The sequence below is a fragment of the Piliocolobus tephrosceles genome, chromosome 4 (genome assembly GCF_002776525.5).
Source record: "Piliocolobus tephrosceles isolate RC106 chromosome 4, ASM277652v3, whole genome shotgun sequence".
NCBI lineage: Eukaryota > Metazoa > Chordata > Mammalia > Primates > Cercopithecidae > Piliocolobus > Piliocolobus tephrosceles.
In genome coordinates this window covers 49,406,395-49,424,927 of record NC_045437.1, presented here as the reverse complement: position 1 = coordinate 49,424,927, position 18,533 = coordinate 49,406,395, and the positions used below count along the sequence as shown (strand labels likewise).

The 18,533-nt window shown below is 41.8% G+C and overlaps 1 protein-coding gene across 1 annotated transcript in view; it reads left to right on the top strand.

The window, feature by feature from the left end:
* Window positions 1-18,533, top strand: part of NAIP (NLR family apoptosis inhibitory protein) — a 48,757-nt gene that overhangs the window by 21,502 nt on the left and 8,722 nt on the right. Inside the window, 6 exon segments of the mRNA XM_023207936.2 lie at window positions 282-381; window positions 10,884-10,965; window positions 12,254-12,311; window positions 13,206-14,953; window positions 14,956-15,226; window positions 17,246-17,413. Coding sequence (XP_023063704.2) covers window positions 10,903-10,965; window positions 12,254-12,311; window positions 13,206-14,953; window positions 14,956-15,226; window positions 17,246-17,413 — 2,308 coding nt within the window. The 5' untranslated portion in view covers window positions 282-381; window positions 10,884-10,902.

The window sequence follows — 18,533 nt, the reverse complement described above, 5'->3', positions numbered from 1 at the left end:
TCTGTTGATCAAAGGAGAATGGAGCAGAGGGATGGTGCGCATCAAAGTGCATGGTGTGTAGGAGCATTCAATGACTACTTGCTGGTTACCCCATTGGTGGACAGAGTCTTATATAGAAAATTGCCTCACTGGTAACCAGCTTCTGACTGTCACAAAACCCAACTGGAGACTGACTAGGCTTTCACTATTACAGGTCTGGTGGTTATTGGACATTGACCTGTGGGCATGTTAATGGACAGATGTCCACGCCAGTGGCACTGATCAAGTTTCCTTACTTTTAGGTATAAAGGACATCGTCCAGTGCTTTTCCTGTGGCAGGTGTTTAGAGAAGTGGCAGGAAGGTGATGACCCACTAGAGGATCACAGCAGATGTTTTCCCAAGTGAGTAGAATGAATGTTAACCATCTGCGACTTTGGATGCACATCAACAGTTTGTTTGTTTGTTTTTTCCCCTCATTTCCTGCCTTATTTTATCTTTAGATTGAGTCTTTATCCACTCCTCTGATTCAGGCTAGGAAGGATGAGTCTTCATGTCTTCCATCCTTTTGCTCCATGACCCCCTTCCTGTACTAGCCTTCGCCTCTTTATAGTTATGGCATAGTTTTGGTTAGATTCATATTTTCACATTACATGTTTACATTATCATGACTATATAAATGCTATGCAGAGCTGAAGCTTGTGGTAAATTTTTGTTTTCCCTTCCTGTACCTCCTTTATTATCTTTAGGAAGTAGTAACTGTCCTGTTAGTATGTTTGCTTATTTTTTTTTTTCCTGAGGTAAAATTCACATAGTAACCAGTTTATTTATTTATTTATTTATTTATTTATTTATTTATTATTTTTCGTGGCAGGGTCTCTCTCTTGCCCAGATTGGAGTGCAGTGGTGCAGTCATGGTTCACTGCAGCCTTGACCTCTCTGGCTCAAGCAGTCTTCCTCGCTCAGCCTCCCAAGTAGCTGGGAATACAGGCATATGTCTCCACACCCAGCTAATTTGTTTTTTTTTTTTTTTTTTTTTTTTTAAGAGACAGGGTCTCCCTATGTTGCCCAGGCTGGTCTCAAACTTCTGGGCTCAAGCAATTCTCCCATCCTGGCTTCCCAAGGTGCTGGATTATAGGCGTGAGCCACCATGCACCGCAATTAAACTATTTTAGAGTGTACAATTCTGTGGCATTTATTATAGTACATTCACAATGTTGTGCAACCACCCCTTCTATCTAGTTCCAAAAAGCTTTCATCGCCCCCAGAGAAAACTCTGTATCCATTAAGCAAGCCCTCCTTATCTCTGCACCCCACTCCATGCCCAGCCCCTGGGATACACCAACCTAATTGGTGTCTATGGATTTATTTGTTCTATTTCCTCTAAATGGAAGCATACAGTTTGACCTTTTGCATTTGGATCTTTCACTTGGCATATTGTTTTATCCATGTTGTAGCTTACATATTGTTTTATCCATGTTGTAGGTTTATCCATGTTGTAGCTTGCATAAGTACTTCCTTCCTTTTTTTTTTTTTGAGACGGAGTCTCGCTCTGTTGCCCGGGCTGGAGTGCAGTTGCCGGATCTCAGCTCACTGCAAGCTCCGCCTCCCGGGTTTACGCCATTCTTCTGCCTTAGCCTCCCGTGTAGCTGGGACTACAGGCGCCCGCCACCTCGCCCAGTTACTTTTTTTTTTTTTTGTATTTTTTAGTGGGGACGGGGTTTCACCATGTTAGCCAGGATGGTCTCTATCTCCTGACCTCGTGATCCACCCGTCTTGGCCTCCCAAAGTGCTGGGATTACAGGCTTGAGCCACCGCGCCCGGCCAGTACTTCCTTCATTTTGTGACCAATATTCCATATGGATACACTACATTTTATTTATCCATTCATCTATTTGCAGATATTTGGGTTGTTTCTACCTTTTGACTACCATGAGTAATACCGATAGGAACATTTGGGTACAGGTATCTGTTGGAGCATGTAACTATATTCAATTCTTTGGGGCATACACCTAACAATGCAACTGCTAGCTATATAGTAATTCTATGTTTTAACTTTTTTTTTTTTTTTCCAGACAGAGTCTCACTCTGTCACCCCGGCTGGAGTGCAGTGCTGCGATCTCAGCTCACTGCAACCTCCGACTCCCGGGTTCAAGCGATTTTCCTGCCTCATCCTCCTGAGTAGCTGGGATTACAGGTGCCTGCCACCACACCTGGCTAATTTTTTGTATTTTTATTAGAGATGGTGTTTCACCATGTTGGCCAGGCTGGTCTCAAACTCCAGACCTCAAGTGATCCACCCGCCTTGGCCTCTCAAAGTGCTGGAATTACAAGCGTGAATCACCGCACCTGGCCTGTTTTAACTTTCTGAGGAACTGCTAAACTGTTTTCCACAGTGCTTGCACCATTTTAAATTCCCACCAACAATGTATGAGGGTTCCAATTTCTCATCAACTTTTCTGTTTTTAAAAAAATTATAGCCATCTGCTTAATTTTTATGTACATTGCTTATTTTTGTTTCTTGAGAGAAAATTCACATATTAATCATTTTATTTATTTATTTAAGTAAATATAGACGAACACCAGCTCATCTTCAAATTATCCCAAATGTTTAAATCTCCTCTTAAGTCATCCAGACCTACCAGATATCTCATCATTTTCATTTCCTGAAAGAGTCATCATCATAGTTGTCTTTTTTTTTTTTTTTTTCTTTGAGATGGAGTCTTCTTCTCAAAGGCTGGAGTACAGTGGCATGATCTCGGCTCACTGCAACCTCTGCCTCCCAGGTTCAAGCAATTCTCCCTGCCTCAGCATCCCAAGTAGCTGGGACTACAGGCGTGCACCACTATGCCTGGCTAAGTTTTGTATTTCTAATAGAGATGGGGTTTTGCCATGTTGGCCAGGCTAGTCTGGAACTCCTGACCTCAGGTGATCCACCTGCCTCAACCTCCCAAAGTGCTGGAATTACAGGCATGAGCCGCCGCGCCTGGCCCATTTTCATCTTGAAGTAGTCATCCATAATTTTCACTTTCTTGAATGAGTTTCCCTGGAAGTCTTCTGGCCCGCTGGATTATGAACAACTTGTCCTATAATCATCCTGGGATCCAGGGATCTTTCTTCACAGGCATCCTGGAGATTATCTCCTCTGTTGTATCTCTCGGATCTCATGTCATCCTCTTCTTGGTTCACTCGCTCATTTTGGTGGAACACTTCATCAGAGTTCACTGGAAAAGGCTGTGTAAGAAATACACATTTTTAGTTGCACATAATGCATATATAGACATATAGATCTATCTATATATATGTTTTTCCTGTATTCTCACACTTACTTGATAGTTTAGCTAGGTGTAGAATTATAGGTTGGAAATCATTTTAATTCTAAATTGTAGAGGCATTGCTACATTTCCACTAGCTCCTAATGTGCTGTTGAGAAGTTCCATGCCTTTCTGATTCTCAATCCTTTGATTGCAAACAACTTTTTTTTTTTTTTTCCTGCTCTGGAAGTTTTTAGAAAAATATCTGTTCTAAAATTTTATGAAAAAATATTTCTTTTCTGTGAATCTTTAAACTTAATTTTTTTACCCATCAAACTCTTTAGAAATGTTTAATTGCAAGAAGAAATTTGTGTTTTCACTATGTAATTAGTAAGAGTTTTTTTTTTTTAGAAATGAATATGAACACATACAGATTTTAAAATGAATGCTTCCTGCTCATTTGTATAGTGGTAAAAACAGAAATAAAATAAAATTAATACTTCCATCTAATTTTATTACCTTGAAGGTGTTTTGACAGCAGCAGTTAACCTCATTTTTCTTTCTTATTTGGGCTTAGTATGTAATAAATTATTGTGAACAATGGGGACATTCTACTTAATTCTTGGAAGGATAAGCTAGGATGCAGTCTAGTTTTATTTAGAACTTACTCTGGAATCTATCAACTCCCTTTTATACTATTATTATTGTCATTAGTTTTAGTGTTTTGTTGTTGTTGTTGTTTTTGAGATGGAGTCTAGCTCTGTCACCCAGGCTGGAGTGCAGTGGCATGATCTCGGCTCACTGCAACCTCCACCTCCCAGGTTCAAGCGATTCTCCTGCCTCAGCCTCCCAAGTAGCTGAGATTACAGGTGCCTCCCACCATGCCTGGCTACTTTTTTGTCCTTTTAGTAGAGACAGGGTTTCACCATGTTGGTCAGGCTGCTCTTGAACTCCTGACCTCAAGTGATCCTCCTGCCTCAGCCTCCCAAAGTGCTGGGATTACAGGTATGAGCCACCACACCTGGCCTTTAGCGTTTTTTTTTTTTTTTTTTTTTTTTTAGAGAGACTGGGTCTTGGCTCTGTCACCCAGGCTGAAGCAAGTGCAGTGGTGCAATCCTAGCTCACAGTAGCCTCAAATTCCTGGGCTCAAGCGATCCTCAGCCTCCCCAGTGGCTAGGCATGTGTCACCATGCCTGGCTAATTTTTTTTAATTACTTTTTTTGTAGAGATAGAGCCTTGCTTTGTTGCTCAGGCTGGTCTCAAACCCTGGCTCCAAATGATCCTTCTGCTTCAGCCTTCCAAAGTACTTGGATTACAGGCATGAGCCACTGCTCCCAGCCAACTCCTTTTTGGATTTTTGCTCTTCCTTTGCCTCTTTTAAAAAAACTGCAAACCAGTATGTCTCCAAATGAGTGCCTAAAATTTTTATGTATGCTTTAAAGAATGGATAAAAAGCAACCTATGAACCTACTACTAAAGTCAAGAAATTGGACATTATCCATGCCTTAAAAGACTCCCATGGCCGGGTGTGGTGGCTCACGCCTGTAATCTCAGCACTTTGGGAGGCTGATGTGGGCAGATTGTCTGAGCTCAACAGTTCGAGACCAGCCTGGGCAACATGGTGAAACCCCATCTCTATTAAAAAATAGAAAAAATTAACTGGGCGTTGTGGCACGCGCCTTTAGTCCTAGCTATTAGGGAGGCTGAGGCAGGAGAATGGCTTGAACCTGGGAGGCAGAAGTTGCAGTGAGCTGAGATAGTGCCATTGCACTCCCGGGCGACAGAGCGAGACTCCGTCTCAAAAAAAAAAAAGAAAGAAAGAAAAACAAAAAACAACTGTGCATGCCAGCCACCCCCTAATTCTGATTATATCCTTGTCCCTCCAATCCAGAGGTAAACATGATGCTCAATTTTGGGTTAATCATTCCCTTGCTTCTCTTTGTGGTTTTACCAACTGCATATACATCCTTAAACATATTTAGCTTTGTCTGTTCTTGAAGTTCAAATAAGAAGCATACTGCATGGTTCTTCTTGTAATTGGCTTGTTTTACTCCATGCTGTTTTTGAGATTCATCCATATTTATATGTACTACACAGTTGTAGTTCCCTTGTTTTCATTGGTAAATCGTGTATTATGTTACGAATATATAATTTATTTTACTGTTGATTAACCTCATGTGTCGTTTTCAGAGTGTTGCAAATTCAAATAATGCCCTGTGAACATTCTTGTACATATTTCCAGTGCTCATGTGTGTTTCTCTAGGATACATAACAAAGTAAAGAATTGCAGAGTCACAGAGTTTGCGGATGTTCAATTCCACTAGATAATGCAAAGCTTTGTCCAAAGTGGTTGCACTGATTTACATTCCCACTGGCCTAGATGCATTTCTATTGATTTGCTTCCTCACTAACTTGGTATTGCCCGAATTTTAATTTTTGTCAATGTAATTACTAATAATGTTAAACTTATTTTCTTCTTCTTCCTCCTCCTCCTCCTCTTCTTCTTCTTCCTCTTCCTCCTCTTCCTCCTCCTCTTCTTCTTCTTCTTCTTCCTCTTCTTCTTCTTCCTCTTCCAGATGGAGTTTCCCTCTGTCACCCAGGCTGGAGTGCGATGGTACCATCTCGGCTCACTGCAACCTCCACCTCCCTGCAACCTCCGTCTCCCAGGTTCAAGCGATTCTCCTGCCTCAGCCTCCCTGGTAGCTGGGATTACAGGCATGTGCCACCATGCCCGGCTAATTTTGTATTTTTAGTAGGGACAAGGTTTCTCTGTGTTGGCCAGGCTGGTCTCGAACTCCCAACCTCAGATGATCCGTCTGTCTTTGCCTCCCAAAGTGCTAGGATTACAAGCGTGAGCCACCGTGCCCAGCCGTTGAGCTTATTTTCATATTTTCCTGCAAAATAGTCTTGTTCTTTCTCTTCAAGAGTGTGTCTTAGCAATTTTTTTGCCCTTTGGTCTTTCATATTCCAGAGAATATATTAAATATCCCAAGCAGGCATGGTGGTTCACACCTGTAATCCCAGAACTTTGGGAGGCTGAGGTAGGAGGAGTGCACAAGGCTAGGAGTTTGAGACTAGCCTTTGCAACACAGCTAGACTCCATTTCTATAAAAAACATTTTAAAACAGGGTGTGGTAGCATGCATCTGTAGTCCCAGCCACCTGGGAGGCAGAGGCAGGAGAATCGCTTGAGCTCAGGAGTACAGGTTGCAATGAGCTATGATTGTGCCATTGGACTCCAGCCTGTGTGACAGAGTAAAACTTTGTCTCTAAAAAACGGAAATATCCCTTTTTATCCCTGATAGTATTTTTTAGGCCTTTATTAGTTTTTTTCATGTTACATCTTTTAGATCATTTTATTTTTAATCTATCTGTGACTACATTTAAAGTGAATTCTTGTTTTTTCCTTTTCCTTTTTGTGGGTAACGGGGTCTCACTATGTTGCCTAGGCAGACCTCAAACTCCTGGGCTCAAGGTGTCTTCCCACCTCTGCCACCCTAAGTGTTGAGATTACAGGCATGAGCCACTGCACCCAGCCTTAAAGTGAATTCTTATAGGCAACAACACAGGTGGGGTCTTTTATTTTATTTTTTATTTTTTTATGAGACAGATTCTCGCTCTGTTGCCTGCACTGGGTACAGTGGTGCAGTCTTGACTCACTGCAGCCTGGAACTCCCAGGCTCAAGCAATCCTCCCACCTCAGGCTTCTGAGTAGCTGGGACTATGGGCACATGCCAGCACACCTGGCTAAGGCTGTTAATTTTTTGTCGAGACAAGGTCTCACTATGTTGCCCAGTCTGATCTCGAACACCTAGCCACAAGCAATTCTCCTGCCTTGTCTTCCCAGAGTGCTGGGATTACATGTGTGAACCACCGAACCCAGCAGGTCTTGCTTTTTTTTTTTGAGATGGAGGTGTGAGCCACCACATCCAGCCAGGTCTTGCTTTTTTAAGAGTCTGACAATGACTGCTTTCTAATTGGAATGTTTAGAATGTTTAAATTTAATGCAATTATGAATATGGTTGGATTTAACCCATTTTACCATTTGCTTTCTATTTATTTCATCACTCCTTTGTTTTTCTTTTCCTGACTTCCTAGGGTTTAGGGTTTTTTTTTTTTCTTTTTTCTACCCCCTCCTTGAGTACTTTTTTAGTAGTCCATTTTCTTTCTGTCAGCTTACTAGCTATTCATCCTTATTTTACCTTTTTACTACTTGCTGTAGAGTTTGCCACATGCCTATTTAACATATCACAGTCATCTTCAAAAAATATTACAACAGCCGGGCACAGTGGCTTATGCCTGTAATCCTGGTAATTTGGGAGGCTGAGGCAGGCAGATCACTTGAGGTCAGGAGTTCCAGAGCAACCTGGGCAACATGGTGAAACCCCGTCTGTACTAAAAATACAAAAGTATTGGCTGGGTGTGGTGGTGCACACCTGTAATCCCCAGCTACTTGGGAGACTGAGGCACGAGAATTGCTTGAACCCAGGAAGCAGAGGCTGCAGCAAGCTGAGATCGTGCCACTGCACTCTAGCCTGGGTGACACATTGAGACTCTGTGTCAAAAAAATATATAACTTTGACATAAAATGTATGAACCATACAATAGTATATTTTCATTTCTCCCCTCTCATCCTCTGTGCTATTGTCATACATTTTATTTCCATGTACTTTAATAAATCTTACAATATAATGTTATATCTTTGCTTTAAACAATTTAAGTACATTTTTACAACGGGAAATGTCTTTCATATTTACCCTGTTAGTTATCATTCCTGTACTATTCATTCCTTTGAGTAGAACCAAATTTCCATCTGCTATCATTTTCCTTTTAACTGATGTGCTTCCTTTCACTTTTTTTTTTTGAAATGGAGTCTTGTTCTGTGTCCCAGGCTGGAGTGCAGTGCTGCAATCTTGGCTCACTGCAACCTCTGCCTCCCGGGTTCAAGTGATTTTCCTGCCTTAGCCTCCTGAGTAGCTGAGATTACAGGTGCCCACCGCCCTAATTGTTGTATTTTTAGTAGAGATAGAGTTTCACCATGTTGGCCAGGCTGGTCTTGAACTCCTGACCTCATGATCTGCCTGCCTCAGCCTCCCAAAGTGCTGGGATTACAGGGGAGAGCCACTGCGCCCGGTCCCTTTCACATTTTTTGTAGTGCAGTTTTGCTGGCAACTAACTTTATTTGGCATTTGTTTGTATGAATAAGTTCATATTTTACCTTCCTTAATGGTTATTTTCCTTGATGGGCCTATTAGAATACTTTTTTTTCTTTTGTAAGCCACTTCACCCCTCCCCTATGGGTCTGTTTTTATTTGCCTTTACGTGGCTGACTTTGGACAGAAACATTAAAAGTTCTACTTGTTGTTTTCCTGAAGCTATGCTTCTATTTCTGTACTCATCGCCAAGCCACTTGAAGGCAATACAAATGAAGTATCTGGGCCAGATGCAGTGGCTCACGCCTGTAATCCCAGCACTTTGGGAAACTGAGGATACCTTGAGCCCAGGAGTTCCAGGCCACCCTAAGCAACATAGTTAGACCCTGTCTCTACAAAAAAAAGAATTAGCCTGGCATGGTGGCACATGCCTGTAGTCCCAGTTACTTTGGAGGCTGAGGTGGGAGGATCACTTGAGCCTGGGAGTTGGAGGCTACATTGATCGTGCCACTAGCCTCAAGCCTGGGCAACCAGAGTGAGATCTTGTCAAAAAAAAAAAAGTGTCCCTTTGCTTTACTCCTGCTCTCCTGTGATTCTGCAGCATGGAATGGGCCACTGACTTACATGTATAGTTCTCATCTGTCCATTTTAATAATTGCAACTAGAGATCTTTTTAAACTTTCTCTCTTATTCTTCAAGCATACATCAAACCTGAGTTTAGAGGGTATTTGCATCCTAGTTTCACGAGATTGGCAAGTAGCTTTTAGACAGTATGTTTGTGGCCATTCTTTTGTTTTGATACTGATGGAGAGTTTCTTTTTTAATTTTTTGTTTGTTTAAGGCATGGTCTTACTCTGTCACCCAGGCTGGAGTGCAGTGATGCAGTCACGGATCACTGTAGCCTCAGCCTCCTGGCCTCAAGCGATCTTCTTGCCTCAGCCCCCCAAGTAGCTGGGACTATACATGCATGCCACCCCGCTAGCTAATTTTTAGAGGAGATCTCTCTATGTTGCACAGGTTGGTCTGGTCTTGAACTTCTGGCCTCAAGCGATCCTCCTACTTCGGCTTCCCCAAGTGCTGGGATTACAGGCATGAGCCATTGCACCTGGCAATGGAGTGGTTTGTGGTTGGTTGGTTTTTTTCTGTTTGTTTGTTTGTTTTTGAGGCAGAGTTTCGCCCCTGTTGCCCAGACTGGAGTGCAATGGCGCAATCTTGGCTTACTTCAACTTCTGCCTCCTGGGTTCAAGCAATTCTCCTGCCTCAGCTTCCCAAGTCGCTGGGATTACAGGCATCCGCTACCACGCCTGGCTAATTTTTGTATTTTTAGTAGAGATGAGATTTCACCATGTTGGTCAGGCTGGTCTCAAACTCCTGACTTCAAGTGATCCACCCGCCTCAGCCTCCCATAGTGCTGGGATTACAGGCGTGAGCCACTATGCCCAACCTTGTTTGTTTTTTTGTTTTGTTTTGAGACAGAGTCTCACTCCATCACCCAGACTACAGTGCAGTGGCACAATCTTGGCTCACTGTAACCTCCGCCTCCCAGGTTCAAGCCTGTAGTCCTAGCTACTCGGGAGGGTGGGGCACAAGAATCGCTTGAACTGGTTAATTTTTTAATTTTCTTTTTAATAGAGACAGGGTTTTCCCATGTTGGCCAGGCTGGTCTCAAACTTCTGGCCTCAAGTGATCTGCCCGCCTTGGCCTCCCAAAGTGCTGGGATTACAGGCATGAACCACCTTACTCACAGAGATTTTTTGGTTTTTTTTAAAATAAATTTTTATTTGAACTTATTTAGATTTACAGAAAAAGTGCAAAGTAATACAAAGAGTTCCTATATATTGCCATACCCAATTTACCCTAATGCTAACATCTTACACTAGCATGATATATTTGTCAAAATCATCAATGTACCAATTCATATACTGTACATTACTATTTACTAAAATCCAGATTTTATTTGGATTTCACCAGTTTTTCCACTAATGTGGTTTTATTGTTCCAGAATTCATAGTTTTTTTTTTCTTTCTATTTTTGATTCTTTAAGTTCATTTTTGTTGGTTGCATGGAAGAGTGTTAAATCTGCACTCATTCCACCAAATTCCCTTGATATCTTTATCATTACTTTATAAACCATTTACGTTTCTAAAGAGTGCCACACTCTGTAGAGTGCCACAACCTAAATGCCTCACCTGATGACACTGACAGAGAGAATCACTGGAAATAATAGTTTTATACTTAATTCTTGTCACTAAAACTCTAATAGTGTTTTTAAAACCCTAATACAAGGCCAGACGTGGTGGCTCACACCTATAATCCCAGCACTTTGGGGTGCCTAAGGAGGAGGATTGCTCAAGGCCAGAAGTTGGAAACCAGAACAGCCTGGGCAACATAGTGAGACCCTGTCTCTGACAAAACAAAACAAAACAAAACAACAAAAAAACCTAACGCAAATACTTAAATGCATACAACTATTTTTATAACTTTTAACTTTTACACATAGTTGTCCATTTCTCCAAAATATGAAGTCCTCTGTGGAAGTGATTCCAGACCTGCAGAGCCCTGGTGAAGTTTGTGAATTACCGGTAATGATCACCACCATCTTGTCTGTTTTAGTAGCACATGATCATGTAATTGAAAACTGTTTTGAACAGGAATGTCTCATCATAAATAAGTTAATAAATTCTACAAAAATCTACTAAACACCTATTATGTTCTAGGTACAGATTGGGGAAATCACAATAAACCAGTCAGGCACAATACCTAGCTTCGTGAAATGTATAGTCAGTCTCTTCTACTTTAAGGCCCAGACTCTCTTAGACTTTGTTGATTAGCATCCAGACTAAATGAATCATCTCTGGATCTTCATTTGGAGGGCAATAAGGCTGGATTTGCTACTTGGCCTTTTTAGGGGTTGAGAAGATGTTACTTTAACAAAAGCAAGTGCCCAAGAAAATCATAAACCCAGGTAATAGGCTGACCACTTTAAGCTGAGAAATCCTACATAGTTCTTTGGAATATAAGCCACTACTAATGTAATGCACACACATACCACCTTATTTTGAGGCTCTGTGTTAGGTATGTTATGTTTGTCATCCCCCGACCCCACACACACAAACCAACTTGCTATTCACTTGATTCATTTTTTTATGTGAATTGAAAAATGGCACTAGAGAAAAAAGTTTAGGGATATAGAAATAGCTTTTTTTTTTTTTTGAGACGGAGTCTCACTGTGTCGCCCAGGCTGGAGTGCAGTGGCCGGATCTCAGCTCACTGCAAGTTCCGCCTCCCGGGTTTACGCCATTCTCCTGCCTCAGCCTCCCGAGTAGCTGGGACTACAGGCGCCCGCCACCTCGCCCGGGCTAGATTTTTGTATTTTTTAGTAGAGACGGAGTTTCACTGTGTTAGCCAGGATGGTCTTGATCTCCTGATCTCATGATCCGCCCATCTCGGCCTCCCAAAGTGCTGGGATTACAGGCTTGAGCCACCGTGCCCGGCCAGAAATAGCTTATTTTTTAAGGAAGAAACATAACCTTTCTAAATCCCAGGTGTGTAATATTGAAAATGTAGTTAACCAAGGATGGAGGCTGCACCTAATGACTTGAGGATCCTTCTTGCTCTAGACACTATGATTCTCATTACTTGAATACTATTCATCTGTGGATTGTATCATATATGAACCACTGAGGAACACACACTCTTGCAGATGTTTGCAGATTATTAATTGCTTTATATTTGGAACACCCTTCCCTTCAATCAGCATAAATATTTGAGGGTGGGCTGTGTTTAGATGTTTAGTCCCCAGTGATTATAACATGATGCACCACCCTCCTACATAAATTTTGATTTAAGAAAGGATTTTATTTTCCAAAGGAAACCACAAGTGAAAGCCATCTTGAAGATTCAATAGCAGTTGATCCTATAGCGCCAGGTAAGAACTTTGAAGTAGCATGTAGGATTATATGTATGTGTAAATATATTTGTATACAGGGCAGTTGCAAAAAAAGAGTATTTATAATTGTCCAAAGAGCTTCCAAAGAGGAACAGCATTGCAAGTGTCATGTAAGAGCAAAAGTCAAGGTTCTTGTGGCTTCTCCAGAGTACAGGCAGGACCAAACTGATAGTAGGCAACGTGTCTCAGGTACAAGCAAACCAGTCCTTAGAAGCACCAGTCAGCAAGCTTCTTTCCTGAGATTTTTATTTTTATTAATTTTATTTTATGTTATGTTATTTTATTTTATTTTATTTGAGACAGGGTCTTACTTTGTCACCCAGGCTGGAATGCAATGGCAAGATCATGGCTCACTGCAGCCTCAACCTCCCAGGCTCAAGTGATCCTCCCATCTCAGCCTCCCCAGTAGCTGGGACCACAAGCATGTGCCACCACACCTGGCTAATTTTTGTATTTTTTGTAGAGACAGGGTTTTGCCATGTTGGCCAGGCTGGTCTTGAACTCCTGGGCTCAAGCAATTCGCCTGCCTCGGCCTCCCAAAGTGCTGGGATTACAGGCATGAGTCACTTTGCCTGGCCTCTTTCCTGAGATGTTTTAAATGGGAAACTATAGGATTTCATGGTGCTTATGATAAGCACACATTATGTCTAGGTCCCTGTTTCAAGTGGGGCACTTTGGACACGGGCTTCCCACATTCTGATTTTGTGCCAAAACCTATGAGATGATCGCAATGTGGGAATCATGGATGGCTGTGGAAAGTTCTAACACATTTGTAGTAGACAGGCAGAATCATGGAGTGAAAAGGGCATGGTGTTGAGACTGAGGGAGATGTGACTATGTATCCCCGTTGTTTCCCCTTTCTTTTCTCTACAGAAGTGGCACAGGGTGAAGCCCAGTGGTTTCAAGAGGCGAAGAATCTGAATGAGCAGCTGAGAGCAGCTTATACCAGCGCCAGTTTCCGCCACATGTCTTTGCTTGATATCTCTTCCGATCTGACCACGGACCACTTGCTGGGCTGTGATCTGTCCATTGCTTCAAAACACATCAGCAAACCTGTGCAGGAGCCCCTGATGCTGCCTGAGGTTTTTGCCAGCTTGAACTCTGTCATGTGTGTGGAGGGTGAAGCTGGAAGTGGAAAGACGGTTCTCCTGAAGAAAATAGCTTTTCTGTGGGCGTCTGGATGCTGTCCCCTGTTAAACAGGTTCCAGCTGGTTTTCTACGTCTCCCTTAGTTCCACCAGACCAGATCAGGGGCTGGTCAGTATCATCTGTGACCAACTCCTAGAGAAAGAAGTATCTGTTACTGAAATGTGCATGAGAAACATCCTCCAGCAGTTAAAGAATCAGGTCTTATTCCTTTTAGATGACTACAAAGAAATATGTTCAGTCCCTCAAGTTATAGGAAAACTGATTCAAAAAAACCACTTGTCACGGACCTGCCTATTGATCGCTGTCCATACAGACAGGGCCAGGGACATCCGCCGATACCTAGAGACGATTCTAGAGATCAAAGCATTTCCCTTTTATAATACTATTTTTATATTACGGAAACTCTTTTCACATAATATGACTCGTCTGCAAAAGTTTATGATTTACTTTAGAAAGAACGAAAGTTTGCAGAAGATTCAGAAAACTCCTCTCTTTGTGGCGGCGGTCTGTGCTCATTGGTTTCAGTATCCTTTTGACCCATCCTTTTATGATGTGGCTGTTTTCAAATCCTATATGGAACGCCTTTTCTTAAGGAACAAAGTGACAACTGAACTTCTCAAAGCAACTGTATCCTCCTGTGGTGAGCTGGCCTTGAAAGGGTTTTTTTCATGTTGCTTTGAGTTTAATGATGATGATCTCACAGAAGCAGGGGTTAATGAAGATGAAGATCTAACCATGTGCTTGATGAGCAAATTTACAGCCCAGAGACTAAGACCATCCTACCAGTTTTTAAGTCCTGCCTTCCAAGAATTTCTTGCGGGGATGAGGCTGATAGAACTCCTGGATTCAGATAGGCAGGAACATCAAGATTTGGGACCCAAAATTGTGTCTCATTTGCTCCATTTAGTGGATAACAAAGAGTCATTGGAGAATATATCTGAAAATGATGACTACTTAAAGCACCAGCCAGAAATTTCACTGAAGATGCAGTTAATTAGGGGATTGTGGCAAATTTGTCCACAAGCTTACTTTTCAATGGTTTCAGAACATTTACTGGTTCTTGCCCTGAATATTGCTTATCAAAGCAACACTGTTGCTGTGTGTTCTCCATTTGTTTTGCAATTCCTTCAAGGGAGAACACTGACTTTGAAAGTACTTAACTTACAGTACTTTTTCGACCACCCAGAAAGCTTGTCATTGCTGAGGAGCATCCATGTCTCGATAAAAGGCAATAAGACATCACCCAGATTCGATTTTTCAGTCCTGGAAGCATGTTTGGACAAATCACAGGCACCAACTATAGATCAGGACTATGCTTCTGCCTTTGAACCTATGAATGAATGGGAGCAAAATTCAGCTGAAAAAGAGGATAACGTAAAGAGCTATATGGCTATCCAGCGCAGGGCACCACCAGACCTTAGTACTGGCTATTGGAAACTTTCTCCAAAGCAGTACAAGATTCCCTGTCTGGAAGTCTGGAAGTCCATGTGAATGGTATTGATGCTGTAGACCAGGAGATGCTCGAGATTCTAATGACAGTTTTCTCAGCTTCACAGCGCATCGAACTCCATTTAAACCACAGCGGAGGCTTTATTGAAAGCATCTGCCCAGCTCTCGAGCTGTCTAAGGCCTCTGTCACCAAGTGCTCCATAAGCAAATTGGAACTCAGTGCAGCCGAAGAGGAACTGCTTCTCACCCTGCCTTCCCTGGAATCTCTTGAACTCTCAGGGACAATCCAGTTACAAGGTATACCTGTGTATATTTTGGATGACTATTCTGATGTGTAATTTCTTTTTCTTACTTTAAGTGGTTGAAAACTTCTGAGGCCATGAAAGCATGAATGCTCATTGACAGAACAGATATAAAATAAACCTTCACTAATGTTTTTTTGACAGTAGCATGAATTAGTGAAAAGTCCCTGAATAATAGAATGGTTTTCAAATAACTTAAATAAAATGAATAAAATATTTACATTAAATTATTGAAGGGGCCGGGCGCTGTGGCTCATGCCTGTAATCCCAGCACTTTGGGAGGCCGAGGCGGGTGGATCACAAGTTAGGAGATCGAGACCACCCTGGATAACACAGTGAAACCCTGTCTCTACTAAAAATACAAAAAAATTAGCTGGGCGAGGTGGCGGGCGCCTGTAGTTCCAGCTACTCGGGAGGCTGAGGCAGGAAAATGGCGTAAACCCGGGAGGCGAAGCTTGCAGTGAGCCGAGATTGTGTCACTGCATTCCAGCCTGGGCGACAGATGGAGACTCTGTCTCAAAAATAAATAAATAAATAAATAAATAAATAAATAAATAAATAAATGGAAGGCTGTTAATAAAGACATGGATTATTTGTTATTACTAAAAGAATTAGCTATATGTAAGATGATGCTTAGAAATTACCTTCACCCTAGCTGCCTAAAGGAAGAAAGACCTGTAGTCCCTGGGAAATAAATAAATTAATGGGAAATAACATCTTCACCTATTTGTGTCTTAACTCCTCTAAGCACTATTTGATAGTTTTCAGTGTAGACTTTACCCATCTTTCGTTAAATTTATTCCTAGATGCTCATATCTTTTGAATGTATTGTAAATGTCATTAAAAATATTTTTTCATTTTCTAATTGTTGCTAGTATTGCTTTGGTCTTAAGCAGTTTGACTGTTACATGCCTAGGTGTGCTTTGCTTTTTATATATCTTGGCTTGAGGTACACTGAACTTTCTTGGGATGTGTGGGTTGACATTTACCAAATTTAGAAAATTTTTCATCTTTTTTCAAGTACATTTTGGTAAAATACATGTAACAAAACTTACATTTTAATCATTTTAAGTGTACAACTCGGTGGCATTAAGTGCATTCACTATGTTGTACAACCATCACCACTATCCATCTCCAGAACCTCTTCATCATCCCAGACTCTACCCATTAAACAGTAAATCTCCGGGCCAGGCGCGGTGGCTCACGCCTGTAATCCCAGCACTTTGGGAGGTTGAGGAGGGTGGATCGCCTGAGCTCAGGAGTTAGATAGCACGTCTCTACTAAAATACAAAAAATTAGCTTGGCGTGGTGGCATGTACCTGTAGTTCCAGCTACTCAGGAGGCTGAGGCATGAGAATCACTTAAGCCTGGGAGGCGGAGGTTGCAGTGAGCCCAGATCATGCCACTGCACTCCAGCTTGGGCTACCTAGTGAGGCTCTGTCTCAAAAAATAATAATAATAAAAATAAAAAAATCTTCCCTCCCACCAGCCCCTGGTAACTTCTCTTCTATTTTTCTGTCTCTATGAATTTACCTATTGTCTAGATATTGCAACCTCCGTCTCCCAGGTTTACGTGATTCTCCTGCCTCAGCCTCCTGAGTAGCTGGGATTACAGATGCACACCACTACACCCAGCTAATTTTTTTTTTTGTGTTTTTAGTAGAGACAGGATTTCACTATGTTGGCCAGACTGGTCTCGAACTCCTGACCTCATGACCCGCACACCTTGGCCTCCAAAAGTGCTGGGATTACAGGCGTGAGCCACCGCGCCTGGCCGAAATGCTGTATTTCTTTCTGTGAGCCTAAAGAATAGCACAGGGCTTCCCATACAGTACGTAATCAGTAAATGCTGCAAACAGCAATATCTCCATATATGTACTCTGTAAAAAAAAATGTTTTATGGTATGTGGAAGGTTTGCATGTGAAAATAGCTGGATGAATCAAAATGACAGTTTTAAAATGTCCATTCAGAACTCTTTAGATTAATAATGGGAAACTGTGTGCTGCTTTCCAGACCAAATCTTTCCTAATCTGGATAAGTTCCTGTGCCTGAAAGAACTGTCTGTGGATCTGAAGGGCAACATAAATGTTTTCTCAGTCATTCCTGAAGAATTTCCAAACTTCCACCATATGGAGAAATTATTGATTCAAATTTCAGCTGACTGTGATCCTTCCAAACTAGGTACGGATGGCACTTTCATATGCTTGTTTTTTACATCAGTTGGAAAAGCTACTTGGACAATAATTTACTTAAGAGTTAAAGTTCCTGTGGTTCTAAGAGCGTAGCCTGTATCCATGGCAAATTGTGAGGAACAGCACTCTTTGTCATTGAGAAAGCAGAGCGCTATTTGTAATTATTGAGCCTTTACTACACACTAGGAAGTGTCCTAAGCACTTCACAAATATTAACTCAGTCTTCATACTCACTCTATGAAGTAAAGCACTATTACTAATGCTCTTTTGTAGCTGGGAAAACTGAGACATAAAGAGATTAAGTAATTTGTAATATCCAGCTAAGGAAATGTAGATCTGTGACTCAAGTAGAGGAATTTTGACTCTAAAATCTGAGTTCTTAATCCCTAATATAGGCCGGGTATGCTGGCTCACGCCTGTAATCCCACCACTTTAGGAGACCGAGAAGGGCAGATCACTTGAGGTCAGGAGTTCGAGACCAGCCTGACCAACATGGTGAAACCCCGTCTCTACTAAAAATACAAAAATTAGCTGGCATGGTGGCATATGCCTGTAATCCCAGCTACTTGAGAGGCTGAGGTAGGAGAATTGCCTGAACCCGGGAGGCAGAGATTGCAGTATGAGCCAAGACTGCGCCATCATACTCCAGCCTGGGGAAAAACAGCGAAACGTGTGTGTGCGTGTGTGTGTGTATACGTATATACATTGAAGCTGAATAGTTATATTTGACAGCAATTTTTGCAACAAATTTAGGTTTTGCTTCGGAGTTGTCATTCCTTTTATGTTTCTTTTTTTTTTTTTTTTTTTTGCGATAGAGTCTCACTCTGTTGCCCAGGCTGGAATGCAGTGGCACCATGTTGCCTCACTGCAACCTCCATTTCCTGGGTTTAAGCAATTCTCCTGCCTCAGTCTCCCAAGTAGCTGGGATTACAGGCATCCACCACCATGCCTGGCTAATTTTTTAATATTTTTAGTAGAGACGGGGTTTCACCATGTTGGCCAGGCCAGTCTCAAACTCCTGACCTCAGGTGATCTGCCCACCTCGGCCTCCCAAAGTACTAGGATTACAGTATTCTTTGTATAGTATTCTTTTTTTTTTTTTTTTTTTT